Source organism: Mesoplodon bidens (genome assembly GCF_964165515.1).
Source record: "Mesoplodon bidens genome assembly, chromosome: X".
In the NCBI taxonomy this organism is placed as follows: domain Eukaryota; kingdom Metazoa; phylum Chordata; class Mammalia; order Artiodactyla; family Ziphiidae; genus Mesoplodon; species Mesoplodon bidens.
The window spans coordinates 4,400,038-4,417,672 of record NC_138163.1 but is presented as its reverse complement, the minus strand read 5'-3'; the positions used below and the strand labels follow the sequence as shown (position 1 = coordinate 4,417,672).

Below are 17,635 nucleotides of genomic sequence, written 5' to 3'. Positions count from 1 at the left end.
GATTTCTCTCCTCCCCGTCTTCTGCCAGTGGCATGCTCAGCCCATCACATCTAGCTTTAAAAGGAAACCACTGGAACACCATGTCCATTACTTTGTGATAATCTGTGTCTCCTTTAAGAACAGATTTGTTTGGATTTTAAGGGATTGGGAAAAGTGTATTCACGTGATTTCCACAATGGCCTGTCTTCAGCCCGCTGCCATATCCTATTCCACCCGCCAGGACTGGGGGAGAAAAGGTGGTAGAAAAGGCCAGCGTGGGCGTTCAGACTGGCTGCGCTTCTGTAGTGAAGGTCAAGGTCACTCCCCCACTCGTTGCCAGCATCTGGCTCTTCCTTTCAGCATCCTTTAAGGGACTGCTCAGAGACAGGCATTCATACCCTGAACACCTGTGAGAGATGACTGGGCCAGCCAGACGCATAGTCCTTGTTTTCTCATTTTCACCTGTTACCTCATTCCCTCTCTTTCTCACTATACTTGCCAAAATTCAACCTCAGGCACAGATGGTGAGAAAATGATTTTTGCCTACCGAGCCAAAGAAAGTGCCCAAATATTAATGGGTATTTATCTAGAAACAGAACCTGAGACTTAATAGAAGAGAAGGACTTGGATTTCCAACACTAATGTCTAAACTGGGGAAGTATTTCATTGATTTAAAACAAATTGCTTCGAAGTGCACTGAGTTGTTGTTATGCATAGAAAGGTTCAGTATGCTTATGCCTTGGTCATTCAGAATGTCAAGTCCAATGTTAGATTATAAATAGTCTCTGTTACAAGTGGTTGCCTCTGCCTTCTGATTTATAGCAGTATTCTCTTCATCTCTTAGCCCTCACCCACCTTTAGGATTCACAGATAAAAAGGTCTCCAAATGGATACCTTTTAAAAGAGTCTGAAGAGCCCTGAGGTTGGCAAACCGCTGCTTCAATGCTCCCCAAACTGAATGTTATTTCTACAGCCTGAAAGAGTTTGGCAGGGTACAAGTTTGGTTCTGATTACATAATTATGCTACAGAAGTATGAAAAAATCATCACTATAACCCTCCAGGTGCTTAAACAGTTTGATAGACTGTAGCCATTCTGCCATCAGCGCCCCCAGCTGTGTTGCTTAGCAACATTTTAATTCCAGAAGAATCGAAGGAGATGCAGTCCCTGTGGAGAGGGAAACAGAAATAAGAGGGCTGTTGACAGATGATCTGAGTTGTTTCTTCTAATATACTGTGAAGATCACTAGCTCTTTTCATGAATGATAAATGGACTGTACACAGATCAATGGGCTCAGCAATAAACTGGGACCAGGCTCCATATCTAAGGCACACAGGCCGAGAGGCCCAGAGACTTCCTCATCTCGATGATTTCGTGTGTGTTTTCTTAAGGGTTCCACGGGAGGAAATTGATCCAAGCCATCGGTCAGCCCTTGCCCTTTTGTGGTATCTGCTAATAAAAATGATTTTAGAAATGGATACTTTGGCCTTTCTATCACTGGGCAGGTGCAGCCAGGCGGCCAGAGCAATGCAGGGTAAACGGTCTCCCACCAGAGATCTAAAAATCCCCAGATGTGCCCATGACCATTCCCTCTGTGTCTGCCTCCACACCCTGTCATAAGCCAAGCAGGTGCACACGGAGGAGGGAGATGAGATATTTCTGAAATATTGAATGTCCAATTATGTGAATACTTACTTATCTCTAAGCCAATCACAATGAGCTCCTTTAGTGTAAGGGATTTAAAATCTAGTTGGTTGGTATTATCTGGAGGTAGGAAAATATTACATATTCACATAATTAGAGGGAAAGACTTTTCTGAATCACAGACATATAAACATACAGACAGATACAGAGAGCTTATAGTTTTAATTCTAAAATTTCAGCCATAAGTCAAGCATATACAAAGTTCACACGTCCATTTTAAAGACCTGGTCTCTTCTCAGTGGGTATACATTCTCAATTTATTTGAGCTCAAAATACACTCACAAAAAAGAACAGTAAACCAGATTCTCTGTCCTCTTTCACCCAACAGAGACAAGGTCTCAATAAATCATCAGTCCCTTTCTAGTGATCAACAGATGGTCAGCCCAAATAGAAAGGAGAACCATCCAGGAAACTTAGGGGAGTCATGAGGAAGGACGGAGTTGAGTCTTATCTCAGAATGTGGATGGCAGTGTGGTCCTTTGAAATTAGCCATTTTCCAGAACGTGAAAGGATGGAGTGGGAGTGGGGGAGTTCTTAAGGATCGCTGTTTTCCACAAGCACAGGGCTCAGGTTAAAAAAAAATTGGAGGAAAAGTGGAGAGAGGCGGATGGAGTTATGAACCTAAGGGCCCACTCTCACAGGCACTGCTGAATTTCCCAGGCAGCCCTGGCAGTGCCCGCCTGTGTCTGAAAACTGCGCTTGGACCAGTAACCACGCTCCCTGGGAGAGGAAAATTGCTTTCTGGGTCTCCGGTCTGCTTATCTCCAGCAGCCTGCCTTGGTTAGCTCCTCATGTTTCTGAAGAGCATTTTATATTGCTTATTGTTTTGGTAACTAGTTGCAAAGATTATGCCTGCTAATGTTGTCTAATTGCATTTTTTTCTTCTGTTCACAGGATGTTGAAAAGGCAAAATCTAAGAATAATCCTGTAAAGTAAGTTATGTTTTTTATTAGTTGGAAATGTTCATTTGAATGTACTCCAGGCATGTGAAAAAAGAAGGTCATAAAAGAGACCTTGATTTTTAGTTCATCTCTATTCGTGACAATTTAAAAACAAAAACAAAAACAAAACAAGCAGAAAAAAAAACCTCCAATGAGCAGGGACCAGCTTTTTGATTTTTCCTGTGGTCCTGATGAGGAAGTGCTCCAAGTTATGCCCAGTTTACATAAATTAATATGTGCCGTCCATGAATAGCTGCCAAATACTATTATAATCATATTCAATGCAGAGTACTTCAAGCCTTTGGGTTTTGCACATGCTAAAAAGATTACATTTTTAATTGCAAACCTTGGACCTATGACAGAGACATAAATGGCTGAAAATGTGCCAAGTGATTTCCAGCCACGTGGGGAGGTTTGGCACCTCAGCATCACGGCCTCGCTACTCTGTTAATGAAAAGCTCATACAAATATATTTAACTGAAGGTTTTTCTAGCTAACAGAGAGCTATTTCCAAGGCATTTTATGAGACACTCTTAAATTATAAACAAGCCGCACAGCACTCTTTTAAATATAGTACATCTTAGACAGCCTGTCTCTTCCAGAAGGGAGACTTTCAAATTAAAGATGGCTGTCTTGTCATTTGGGTTTGTGACATGTGATTGCAGTGTTATGATGCATACCAGTTCCACCAGCCATGTGGCCTGGGGAAGATCTGCTCTATTTGCCGGGTTACTACAGGTCTGGTAATATCACATCTCTAGGAACTATGTGTTAACTTATGTCAGCCGACTTCCATTAGAGTGGATAACAAATTCAGAAATGGGGAGTGCATTGATTTGTTTTTTTAATCTGTATCTTTTAATATAAAGTGTGTCTCCTGTAGATGGCATATAGTCAAATCTTGTTTTTTTCCCCCCAGTCTTACAGTCTCTGCCTTTTGACTGGATTGTTAAATCCATTCACATTTAATGTTATTATTGATAGAGTTGGATATATATAGTTAATTATACAGTTATCTAGTTGGGACTGCATTGATTTTTAATAGTTTCTGGGAGAATGGTTCAGCTAATGCCAGTGACAAGAAGGCTGCTTGTGTTTTATAAAATAATTAACTTTTCCAAGTCACCAGGGTAGTGTTTAGCACACCATTAAATCCAAGCTCCAATTCATTTTTCCAAAAGGTTTTGTGTACTTTGTTTCTAAATTTAATTTTCTTAGGCCATGGAATATTCCTTATCAGCCTTCTGTAGCCTCTGGAGGGCTATCTGTGGTCTGGAGATGTATTATGCTATCGTCGTCCTATGGGAGCATTTTTAGTAGCTGAATTTTGGTCTGGTTGTTTGGTTGGGGTTGAAATCTTCTCTGCAGCCTGATTTCTTTTCTGTCTTTGCCCGGAAGGCTTCTCTACTGCGAGCCCGTGGCAGGCAAGCTCCATGGATTAGAGGATGGTGCTAATGAGGCCAAGGCCAGGTCTTGAGTCCCTGGGTGGGCCATTAGTGATCTTATTTCCCATAATTCGACTGCGCCCCTCCCTCCAGTCCACCCGCGGGCAGATGCATGCCCCGGGTCACAAGGGATGGGGCAGAGGCTGGCAGAGTGTAAATCTGGCCCTCAGTGGGACAGACATCTCCAAGTTCAAGCCCTCCCGATAGGAAGTGAGTCCCAAGCTCCATCTTTGCATGCACAAGACAGCCTATTGGCAGTGTGCGGGGCTTCGTTAAATCGTACTGATGGCCTGGAAGTGGGACCAGTTTTCTGTCTGCTCCTTGTGAGAATTCGACCCTACAGATAATTATATTTTTTTATGAGCTTTGGCTAATTCACAGTACAGACTGTATCGAATGTCTAGCACTTTAAGGAATGTTGTAACGAGAAAACAGAAAAACTAGAAGAGCCAAAGGGTTACTAATAGAATGTGGAACAATGTTTTACTCTTAAATATATTTGAAGATCTGCCCAGTAACAAACCTAAGTCACAACCAACTGGTAGGTGTTTAGAATTGTCTTCTAATTAAATAAGATACCACTGTCAGCATGAGTTTGAGTGTCCTGTTGCATTTGGTACCTAATGCCTGATACCTAACTCAGTTGCCCAGCCACAGCCATCTGGGTACTTTGAGAAGACAGCCTTCTTCAAGACCTCAGCTCAGGGACAGGAGTTTCAGAGCATGGCTCAATTAAACTGCCTGACAGCAGAGCAGAAGTGAAGTTTTTAAAAGATTTGTGTATAGTGGTCCTCTTTCCGTTTCTGATGTCTGCCAGAGAATTTCGGTTACACACAGTGCACTGCGATCCCAAGTAGAGTCAGCGTTTGTTACATGTTTTCTGAATGAGTGAACAAGTAAACAAATTGGACACATCCCAGAAAACAGTCCTTTCAGGAACCTGGCCTGGAGGCTTAATAAGACTGGTACCTACCCTAGTAGAGTGTCAGGGCCAAAGGGTTCGTGTGTTGTAACTGACCAAGGCGTCCATTCTCTTCTTCTGATTCATGCCACGTGTAAAATGTTCCTACGTTGCCCTGGTTCATACTAACTGCTTTGCTTCTGACCAGTTATTGGCTTGATCTTGTATATGAGAATTACCATGTGATTGTTTGGGCGTACAATGAAAAATGTGTACAGCCTTGCTGGAAAAGTAGAGGTCTGGAGGCATCATTTACAACTCAAGTATGAACACAGATTGGTGAAGATGATCATTCTGTGTGATTGGATGTCATCCTCTGGTGCAGAGTTTGGCAAATGGTTGGGGAAAAAAATCAAAAGAAGACTATTACATGACATGTGAAAATTATACGAAATTCAAATTTCAGTGTCCATAAAAGAAGTTTTATTGGCACACAGCTACACTCATTTGTTTCAGTATCGCCTGTGGCTCCTTCTGTGCTACAGTGGCAGAGTTGAGACTGTACAAACCACCAAACCAAAAATATTTACTATCTGGCCCCTTACAGAAAAAGTTTGCTGAACCCTGCTCTGGTTGGTCAGGTAGGAAAAGGTGCAGATGTAAACTTTTCCATGACAGTGAAGGTTAAACTATCAACCCTTTCTCGTTTTGTCCTCTAAAACACTGAGTAGGTATTTACTGAGCCCTATATCTTGTGTTCAGGACTTTCTGGGGCTGAGGTATCACCTAATCCTTATTCGGAGCACAGAGACCATTCCGAATTCAGGATCATTGAAAATCGTTATGGATATGAGGTCCATTGACGGGGCAGTGATGCCTCAGAAACCCGTAAACACATAACTAGAGCATGTTGGTAGTCTTCCAAGTTGTGTGTAGATGGCTATATTGCAAATGGCATATACATTTTCTAAAATTCTATTACTTCCCAAGATCTAACTAAGGCTAATTAAGCTTTCAATTCAAGTGAGGTTAAATGATTCACAATGTTATTTACTTTGTATATTTTCTTCTCTAAAGGTTTGCCTCCCCCCTCCCTATTTCTCAACCACTTGTTTAATTTATTTTTAATACCTTCATGGTTGTAAGCTTCTTTCATCACCGTAGGGAGACGGTGGCACACATTAATTACACTCCATACAAAGGAGAAATTAAATATATGCTTAGTGAATGTAAGCACATAATGTACCTGGATACACTAAGGACTTTACCTTGAAACATTCAATATTACCTCTGCGGATAAGAATCAAAACTGTATGTTCTTAAGATCAGTGATCAGGACAAGAGATACTGGTGTACCTAGCAGTCAGTTGGAACCATGCCCGTATCAAAGCTTGATTAGTATGTTCAAACCGTGCCTCTTTAATGTGTCAGAGAGACTTTCGCTTGTATATGAACGTTCTGCAGCAATTATCTGCAAGCTTCATTGTGGCAACAAGGCCTGAGAGATGTACAGATTTCTTTTACCATATGTGACTTACCACATACATTTTTAAAAAAAAAAACACATTTCTGTTATTAAGACATATGTGATAGTACACTTCTGCAAATGTGAATTGCTTTTGGCTAAAAGCCATGCACTAATAAGTTGAGTTGAATCTAACCGAGGTTGACATCTGTTACCAAAAGGGTGGGCAGCAAGCAGTTATCAAGCATAAAATTCTTCCTGCGTTTACACATTAACAACGTTAAGCAACGTGGTGGTTGTCTTTCACAAATCGGGATCTGAATCCCCTCTGCTTAGGAAATTACAGCTTGATTTAGGCACTGATCCATTTTATAGATATGGTGGTTTCATTATTGAAAATGACAAATAGCCACAAAGATTTTCCTGACCACGATGTTTGTGCATTATTCATTTATTCATCCAATGAATATTTATTGAGGATCTCCAGCATTCCAGGAACTGTGATAGATGTTGAGGGAATTAAAAATAAATCTGACACAGGTCTTACCCTCGAGGAGTTTAGAGTCCAGGAGGAGAGATCAAATCAGTTTGTAAAGAACTAAATACAAGATAGAGAGACATACCTTTGTTGAGTGGGGACAGATAAGGTACAAGGGAAGCTCTCGGGATGGAAAGTGCTTCTAGTTACCACTATAGGAGAAGATGGGGGAGGGGGAGCAGAGGAAGAGATGTTAGGACCAGGACTTCAGAGACTGCTGGCTTGAGACACTGGTGCTGAGGTGGCAGACAGTGAAAGGACCGGCTGGAAACTGAGGCTTCGAAGAAATGATTGCCTAGGGCCCTCGGAGCTTATCCACATAAAAGAAATGAGCTTGGCAGAGTTGGATAACATTGAAGACCTCTACCTTGTTACTGTGAATCATCAGTGAGTCCACTAGTTATTAAACATAAACAAAGAGCCCATGGACCTGGGGTCTAGTCCTGAATCTAACACTAGCTTGTGGTGTGAAATCGGATATGTTCCTTCCTTGCTACACACCTCGGCTAGATTATGTATATGGTTCTTCCACCTCCTAAACGTAAACCAAAGCTTCAAATTTTGTTTTATAGTGATGCTTATTTGAGGAAATACTTGATGTTAAAGTTTGATGTAGATGCGTACCAGCCCATACATTATAAACATTGCATATATGATATATACGTTTATACACACACATGCACATGGGCACACACACACACCCAATGCCTTTTCCCATCATTTCTGCCTCATGGATTCATGAAATGAGGGACAAGCCACATCACTAAAGTTTTAAAGGGATATGTTAGATAGATTAGCATGGCTCCAAGGATGTTGGGTTGAGCCTTTTAGATGACCCCTGTGACCAAAGGTGATTTGTGGTTGGACACATGTGCGTCACAGACACGCAGCACATCCGTGCAATCTCCAGGTCTTCTCAGAATGATAAGGCCGTGGATTCTGTACTGTGTTCTGCCGAGTCTTGTGGGACTGTCTCCTTTTGGAACAAAAGGCTCCAGCACCACGGAGCTTTGGCAGACACTGTGCCAGCCCTTTCCTGGGGCACCCTGTGAATAATGCAGGCTCAGAGAGGTCCTGTAGAAAGAGACCAACTTATCTTTGTCTTACCCAAAGTTTCCCAAATGTGTCAGACCAGAGGGCACCTTTATCCAGCACAGTGGTTCATGGGATACAGAATCAGATGCTCCGGTCTATGCAAAATAAAAGGACCACATGGAGGCCTGGCCTCCGTAGGTGGTTTGAGAAACCTAGGACCTATTCATTGGTGTCCAGTCTCTAACAAGAGTATTCGAGGTGGTGAGCAGATGATTGAAAAAGTCCACCACAGGAAGGAAAGAAATCCCCCAGGTCTGAAATGATAGACTCTCTCCTGTGTCTTTTACTGTGTCACACTGTCAATGATTTTTATCAGTTGTGGGTGTCCTGAGGAGCGGTTCTCAATGAGGGGAGGGGACCTCTAATCGGCTCTGGCCATTTTAAAGGTAGTTAAAGGAAAGATAACAATAAAACCTCTTTTTAAACAGCTACATAAAATAAAATGTGCTCTCTATGTCGTCCAGATAGCTATAACTGGAGGCAGAAGGTCCTAGCAGTCATCTTCATAGCTAATGAAACTTGCACACATTTCTGGACACCCTCCTTTTCCTTGGTAATTGGAGTAGCATCATCTAGGGAATCTCAGAGGAGACAACTGAGACCTGGAGAGTGGACTGCCCAGAACCCCGAGATTCCAGCAACTCTTTTTCCACTTTGAACCTGCTGCCTTGTTCTCATCACCTCTTGGGACACACATGGTCACTTTCAGTGCCTATAAATTTGTTGTTGGCTTTAAAAGTCTTATTACCTAACCTTGGTAACAGTTTGGTTTCTGAGAATATGACAACAAATGCTTCAGACATTAATGAATCCACACATTTGCAGGCACTTTAACAATTATGCCAACTTCGATTATGTTAACTTTTTAAGGAAGAGTTTCTTCAAATCTTCAAGCATGTTGGTTGGTCTCATTATCACCACTCATCTTTCTAAAAGCTTGATGAGAACCCTTCTTCTTTAGGTGGTCAATTAACACTAAGGACCATGATGATAAAATGGAAATAGAAAGCACCCAGTTATTGATGCAGCAGAGCAGCCTCAAGCAAGCCAGCAAAGGTGCAGTTAAACCATTTTAAAGGGAATTCAGCCACTTTTTAAGCAACATTTTGAAAACACCTCTTTTTATCCTGGACTTCATTAAGTAGCATGTTACTTTCTAACTCTATTCTTCGTATTAGCATTTGCTGCTTAAACAAAAATGGACGATTTTGTTTAATCCATGCACACAAGTCAACTCAGTTTTTGATACATGAGTTACACCTAGAACTTTATTTTAACATTACCATTCAGCGATCTTTCAGAAAACTGTTGAAAACTCAGAATCACATGGCTGATCTGCTCGAAATTCCAAGAAGTCATGTCATGTGTTCTTTTAACCAACATGATTTGTGCACCTACTGTGTGCAAGGCTCCATTGAAAGGGAGAGGAGTTAGGGAAAGCTTCTGCCCTGAAAGTTGGCACACTCTGGGAGGAAACGGACACATCATGCCCTACAGGCTCTGCGACTGAAGCATATGCAGCATCTTCCGTGGCTGGGATGAGGGGTCGAGCAACTGCTTGGAGGGGGTTCTCCTTAGCTCAGCAGGGGCCCCAGTGAACAGTGGGGATGAAGCCATTCAAAAGAGAACAACACTTTCAAAAGGCACGACGAGAGGAAAGCACATGCGTGTTGTGAGCAATATCTGGGAGGTCGGGGCAGCTCAGGAGAAGAGGCGTTTTTCACAGGAGCAGGAAATACCAAGCCTACTGGAAGCAACACCGCCAAAGACTCGGGCCCCACTTTTAGCACGAAGAGGAGAGTAGTACAGTGTAGACACAACTAAGAAAACGCTAAACAGGATTCTTTTGTTCCAGAATGTTAAAGGTGTGATGTAGGGATGGATTATAAGGCACCCTTTAAAAAAGGTTTGTGGGGAAATAGACATCAAATCCTTTCTGATTACATCTGGCTAATCCACCTCTGTGGACTTTTATGTAACTCGCTCCTGCAGGGCGCCTCCGAGCCTCCAGCTGTTCCCTTGTGGCTTTACCAACCCTTGATTGTTTCTTACATTTGAAAAATTTTAATTTTCATACAGTACCTTTCACGTTATTCAAATATCTAGGCTACACTAAGACATACTATTTTCGGTAGGCATGACACATAACACTATTATTCTAGCTTCGTTTCCTGAATTCGTTCCACAGACATACAAATTCTTTCTGAATGTATTTTTATCATCCACAAATGTAAGCACAATAGGGCTATTTTTATTTCTAGAGAAATGATGCGCGGCCCCCCTGGTAACTATGTGCAGGGCTCCAAAACGCTAAATCCATCCTCCAGCTACCACAGAAGATGTTCAAAGTCAGAAACCTGGGGCCATAAGTTATTTTGTTCACCACTAGTTTAGGGAGACTGAGAACAGGAGGAATGACTTACTTTGGCCAGGGACTGAAATAGGAAACAAATAGTTTCTGCTTTATTAAAGCTTTTGCCTAAACCAACAGCAGTTATCTGGAGAGTCAACATTTAAAAAAAGACAAAAAAAAAAGATAAATCATTCTTCCACAGGAAAATGTTTCCATTTGTAGAATTTGTAGCATGGCGGTAGATCACGTGTCGTTATAATCCAGTTTTTACATGCACACACATTTGTATACTCTGTGCATCCATCTACCCTCATGCTCCGAGGTAATTTAAATTCAAGATAGAATTGTTGCTGATGACGTTGCAGATCTTTTCCTCGGTGTCCATTTCCCTGTCCTTGCCACACCCTACTATTTTGACTACTTTCCTTCTTCTCTTAACCCCCATGTTCCCACAAGCGGGGTCCACGTAGTTAGGAAAAATATTTCAGAAAAGTCCGGATTTTTGCTTATTTTGTTAGCAGCTTCAGGGAGTGAATGGCTGTCTACCTCCATGGCAGCCCTGTGAGTTACTGGCAGGGCAAGCCCAGGGCAGCCAAGAGGCTCATCCACACCGCGTTATCAAACCCTATATGTGGGAGTGGCCAGGAATCTGCTAATAATAGCATCTCCATGGAGAAGCACACCTTATTCATTTCTCTACCACCAGCTGGAGATGTGTATTACTACCCACATCGGCTAAGTGAAAGGTTAACTGGCCTCAAATCATGATGCCAGGGTTTACTAAGCAAATTCGACAAGCTGGTAAACTTGCTTTGAAGATCTGCTTAGACGTGTATATACTCTCTCTACACAAGTATATGCATTCATATATAATTTAAACCCCACCTACTTCCAAAAATAGATTTGATGTGATTGAAACAAGACTGTAGAGGAGGATGTTTAAAAGAAACAGGAGACCCTACTATTTCCTAGCACTACAGAAACATCTGTTTTCACATATGATGCAACTAGAAAATGCTGTGTGTTTTTAAATCTACCCAAATGAGGGCTGCCCTGCAATAACGGAGCTGAGCATTGCTGGCCCCATCTGCAGGGACGTCATGGTGGTGCCGAGGCTTTTGGGAGATCCTCTTGGGAAGTTCCATCACGCATGTGTGAGGTTCTTCTGCTGGTCCTTAGTGATGGGTGGTAGACCTTTGAATTGGGGTTTAACTTTTGAAAACTAACTAGTCCAGGACAGTGATTTAGAGTCAGGGATGTTGAAAAAGTGGGTAATCAAGACAATCAATGTAACATTGTTTCAAAATATTAGTGAGTTTCTCTGTGGATAGTGAATGACCTGAGGAGGAAATTTGCAAAGGCTTTGTAAAACAAGAGCAACAGCATTGGACAACCACCCCGTGCAAAATAGCAACCTGTCCCGCATATACACTCCCCATCCCCTTTACCCTACTTTATTTTTCCTCTTTAGCAATTGTTAGCATACCGTATCTATCCATCTGTCTGTCTCTCTGTCAGATCGATCTATTTAGCTATTATCTATCTAAGGTTTGAAGCATCACCTTCCATGAGAATGTCAGGTCCATATGAGGGAGAACTTTGTTATTCACTGCTATAACCTTAGTACCTCAAACAGTCCCTGGCATACAGTAGGAGCTCAGTATTTGTTGAATGAATGAGTGCAGGTGTCTAAGGATATGACTTTGAAGTTCCACTGTCATAGTTCAGCATGACTATGAGTTTAATCTTAGAGGAAGCCTGATTTTGCACTCTCCTTGTTAGCCCTCGTCTGAGTTATAACTTTTCCTAGAAAGGAACCAAGCTTTCCTTTAAAGGAGTCAATATTCCATATGGGCTTAACTCTGAGGCATTTTAAAGTGACCTGTCCTGTCTATATAGAGCTAGAATTTTCTGTCTCAGTTGATGCCTCCGGTCTATAGCCACCTTCCTACCCAGGATATAGTCCTGCTCTTGATTTTGAAGGGAAGGTGCAGGGGGTGGGGCGGGGGGGAAGATGTCAGCATCCCTGTGGGTAGGGCTTAGGCGTGGGCAGTTGCATTTGATGTCATTAAGCATTCTCAAGAATGACAGAACGCACATTTTTGTCACTCTAAGACAAGGAAACAGAGCATTCAGTTAACAGGTGACAACATGTGATAGTTCCTCTTTTGTGGAAAGGCCATCTTGATGCTCAGAAACTAGCAGGATAGGACACACAGCAGCCAATGCCGAAACATGCACACTTGCCCTCTTCCTCAGCGCTGGGGAGTCTGAGAAGCTCCTGATCGCCGGTTCCTCCTCCCCCAATACTTCACCGTCACAGCATGAAGAAGCCTTTGGTCAGTGTCCGCATTGACCAGTAGCCCGGCTCTCTCTTTAAGGGAGCTGGTCTTTAAGCCACAAGGGTTCAGGCAGTAACCCTGAGCAGCAGTAAAACGAAACAAACCTTCCTTCATCTCATGTTATTTTCATGAATATGTAAGTAATTAAATCCTTTGGTCACATCTCAGTAGACGGAGTTTAAAAAACAAATTTCTCACTGGATATCGATGTGTCTGAAAGAAACTAAAAAACAAGACCATGTTTCAGGAAATAACACTGCTTCAAGGTTCATTTTGCCTCATACAGCACTTCCTAGAATTGAATTGCCTGATCTCCTCCCTCGGGGATTGCTCTTAGGCTTGCAAAAATCGAGGCTGATTTTATTGGAAAATCATCTCTGGATGAGGAACGTACTCCAGAGGAACCTTTGCATGGGACGAACAGGTTTCTGGTGCCCATGGCATGTGATCCAGGCCGATGCTGTGTGTGTTCCCAATCTTTCTGTTCATTCAGCCAGCACGTTCATTAGCGATCCTTCAGGCAGGGTGAAAGAACAAGACAGATTAGGGAGATTTACTTTGAATTGTTTGGGGGACTTATTGACTAACAGGTCAGTAATCAAATTCTAGCTTTTAACATACGCATTAAATATTTTACTCGTCATGGCAGGACTCCCTGTAGTTTGTACTTCAAGTGCTGATCATAAAACATTTGGAGACGCAGGAGGGAAGGGATGTGGGAACAGATGTATATGTATGACTGATTCACTTTGTTATAAAGCAGAAACTAATAAAAAAATTAAAAAAATAAAACAATTTGGCACAAAGATCTGGGACGTTGAAGCTCTTGGATGGATGACAGGGCAGAATTATGGAGGGAGAGTGGTGACACTGAGTAGTGAAGCCCTCATACTACCTTTGCAGGCATAGCTCATCCATCAGTCATTGCCTGCTTGTTGACTTTTTTAATTATGAAAAGAATCCAGAGTTATCTTGACAGCACAGCTAAACAGGAGACCCCAATTCAGAAGTGTACCCCAGCTCCCAAACTCCACCAAGTGCAAACTGAGAATATTGTAGACAGAATACATTGAGCCTCCAGGACAGAGGAAGGGAAGGAGAAAACTGATGTAGAAGCCACACATCGGGGGGCTCTGGTAACCTTGGGGTGACATTGACTCTGGAGACTGAAGAAAAGGTACTCAAAAGCTTATTTGATTCATGGTTATGGGAGAGTTGGCGGGGACGGAAAGACAGAAAGGATAGTTTTATGAACAAGAGTGGGAGACGGAGCAGAGTGGACCCTCATCAAAGTATATACTGCCTCTTAGCCCTTGAACTTCTTAGGCAAAACCTACACTAGGAAGGAGAGAGAAGATTCCCCTGTTGTGTTGCTGTTAAAAGTCTCTCTGCTTACGGCCGCTCGTCAGAGCACAAGAAAACTTGATCAGAGGTGATGGGCTCGATGCCTACCTCTAGGTTTAAAATAATTCAGACGTTAAGTGTAAAAGCCAAAATGTCAGTCTGTGCTGACTTGTTGGGACCCTTCTTTTATGAATTTTGTGCCCAGATTATTACTATCATTACTTTAACTGAGAGAGGGAAAGTAAAACAATTCCCAGGATCCAGCAACCCCACAAAGCTCTTTAACTACTGATGTACCTGACATAAGGCTTAATACTTGGGTTTCCAGCAATCAAGAAGCAGCCCTATGCAATAGCACTGGAGCTCAGTTCCCAGTGGGCATAACGGAGCTGATTAGATATATTGAGTTCTTTGTGTCATTCAAAGAAAGCAGAATCTCATACACATCGGTGTTAGCTTCCTCTCACTTCATTTCAATTTTCAATAACCAGTGTCATCACATGTAACAGTTTCTTCATAATGAAACTTCATGTCGAATTGGATTTGTCTTTCAAGTGAAAGCACATGGTGAAGCCTTCTGAAATCTGATCCTTGAAAGAATTTTTACTGCTACAAAAACCTTCAGTATACCTCAAATTCCCCAAAACAAGAATAAGGAAGCAAATGAATAATAAAAACAAAATTGTTATGTTTGAAAAAAAAAAGTTATATTTCTTCTTTTGCTATTTGAGAGGCCTGGGGAAAGAAGTGCTCTGGTTCATCAAAATAATTTGGTTAATGGAACTACCACGTGTAGAGAGAATGATTTTGAAGGAGTTACAAGAGTGTCTGATCCAGAGACCATCCCACACATAATCTAATCCTTCGTCAATGATTTAGGAAGACCATCCAAGATTATCACAGTGAACAATTCTCATCGTGCCATTTGCACAGGAATCCTGGTTGCTCAAAAGTTCTCGGTGTTTACTGTTGGTAGGAATGTAAATTGGTGCAGCCACTATGGAAAACAGTATGGAGGTTCCTTAAAAAACTAAAAATAGAGGTACCATATGATCCAGCCATCCCACTACTGGGCATATACCCAGAAAAGATGAAAACTCTAATTTGAAAAGACACATGCATCCCAGTGCACATAGCAGCACTATTCACAATAGCCAGGACATGGAAGCAACCTAAGTGTCCATCGACAGATGAATGGATAAAGAAGATGTGCTGTATGTACAGTTGACCCTGAACAACACAGGGGTTAGGGGCACCAACTCCTGCACGTACTCAAAAATCCAGGTATAACTCCACAGTCAGATTCAACAAACTGTGGATCATGTAGTACCATAGTACATACTTAGTGAAAAAAAATCCACGTATAAGTGGCCCCATGCAGTTCAAACCCATGTTGTTCAAGGGTCAACTTTATATCTGATGGAATCTTACTCAGCCACACAAAAAGGAAGGAAATCCTGTCATTTGTGACAGTATGGGTGAACCTTGAGGTCATTATGCTAAGTGAAATAAGACAGAGAAAGTCAAATACTGTATGATCTCACTGATATGTGGAATCTAAAAAGAAAACCAAACTCATAGAAAGAGAGAGTAGATTAGTAGTTGCCAGAGGTGGGGGGACATGGGTGAAGGTGGTCAGAGGGTACAAACTTCCAGTTTTAAGATGAGTAAGTTCTGGTGACTATAGTTAACAATACTGTATCGTCTACTTGAAAGTTGCTAAGAGAGTTGATCTTAAAAGTTCTCACCACACAGACAAAAAAAAAATGTAACCAATTGAGGTGATGGGTGTGTTACCTAACCTGATTGTGGTACTTGTTTTGCAATACAGTATATCAGATCATCACATTATACACCTTAAACTTACACAATGTTATATGTCAATTATATCTCGCTAAAGATGGGGAAAAAAAGAGCTAGGTGGGTAGATGCAACCATGCTCAGTCTCACTCCTCGGAGAATCCAGTTCTGCTCCTGGATTTGGCAGTTTGGTGTTAAATCACCCCTATGCTCCACCCGCTTCCTATCGCCTCGACAGAGCTATAGTCCATCTCACAGTGATGTGAAAAACATTAATCTAGTGTCTGCACAAATTCTCCAACGTCCAGGTAAGTCAAGTATCACCTAGACAGCTTGTCTACTAATTCTCCGACATGAAAATAGTTGAATCAGGGTGGTTTGGTGATGGATTATTGCGAACAGAACTTCCCCACAGTTTTTTAGTGGCATAGATTGCAGAAATGCAGGTCTACTGGTCCTTGTGACACTTGGGGTGGCAGGACCCAGGAGCCCTGGAGTCTCTTGACTACAAACCATACTATTCCAGTCCTTTCCTACATGGACCAACATGTGGAAAAGGTTAGAAAACACTGTTCTAGGGATCTGAGCATTATGCATCCATATTCATCTTTTATCATATTAACATTTTTCAAGGCAAGATAACGTCCTCAGATAGTGAAAGCTTCAAGGTCATAGTTCTCTCTTCCTTCCACCAATTGTTGATGGGCTAAGTTAACATTTCCCAAAGTGTGGTCCGTGGATCGTGTTTTGAAGGATGTTAATAGGTGTTATGCAGGAAACAAACAGGTGCATGTGTGGGTGTGTGTGTTTGGTGCAAAGTGGTCAAATAAATACAGGAAATGCTGGGTTTAAAAGTTTTCTTCTAAGATGAAATTTGAGCCCTTAGGGTTCTAATGGACATTGTGCATCTCTCAGAGGGGGAATATAGGTTATTGCAGTGGTTTCCTAGCATGTTTGACCTAGAAGCCTTTTGTCTATGGAATATCAAAATCTACTTAGAGACATGCTGGGATCAGTAAAGCTGGGTTGCATTAATGATGTCAGCTCAGTAAGTTAAGCAAAGTCATTCTCATTTGAGGGTACCTCAGTGAGCCAGAAACGAGTTTCTTTAGCCAACCTACTGTTGATATAGGGAGCCACTGGGGCACAACCTGGAAGGTTCACCAGCTTACCAAGGGGGCCACTAAGGGGGCCACTAGTCGGAATCAACTAGACAGTGGTCCTAAGCAGTCTTCAAGCCACAGCCCCATTGTAAGCAGATAAAGTGAACTGGAAAATTGGAGTAATGATCTGATGAATTACATAAATATGAATACCCATACTGTCCAGATCAGCATCTCCTGTAATGTCTATCCCTCTCTTAAAACTGTCTATTTTAGACATATACATTGGTGTTTTCGAGATGATGACACAATTTTTAAAATAGCTATTTTAAGATATAATTCACATAGTATATTCACAGATTTGTACAACAGTCACCACAATCAATTTTAGGACATTTCCACCATCCCAAAATGAAACCCTGTGCCCATTATGCAGCCACTCGCCATTCTTCCCTCCTCCCAGCCCATACCACTAATCTGCTTTCTGTATCTATGGATTTGTCTATTCTGGACATTTCATATAAGTGGAATAATACAACATGTGGTCTTATGTGTCTGGCTTCCTTCACTTAGCATGATGTTTTCAAGGTTCATCGATATTGTAGCATGAATCAGTACTTCATTCC

General features: G+C 41.9%; 1 protein-coding gene across 1 annotated transcript in view; it reads left to right on the top strand.

Annotated features, from left to right (window-relative positions):
• Positions 1-17,635, top strand: part of AFF2 (ALF transcription elongation factor 2) — a 504,257-nt gene that overhangs the window by 406,234 nt on the left and 80,388 nt on the right. The window contains exon 9 of the mRNA XM_081221467.1: positions 2,577-2,614. Coding sequence (XP_081077593.1) covers positions 2,577-2,614 — 38 coding nt within the window. The remainder of the gene's footprint in view (positions 1-2,576; positions 2,615-17,635) is intronic.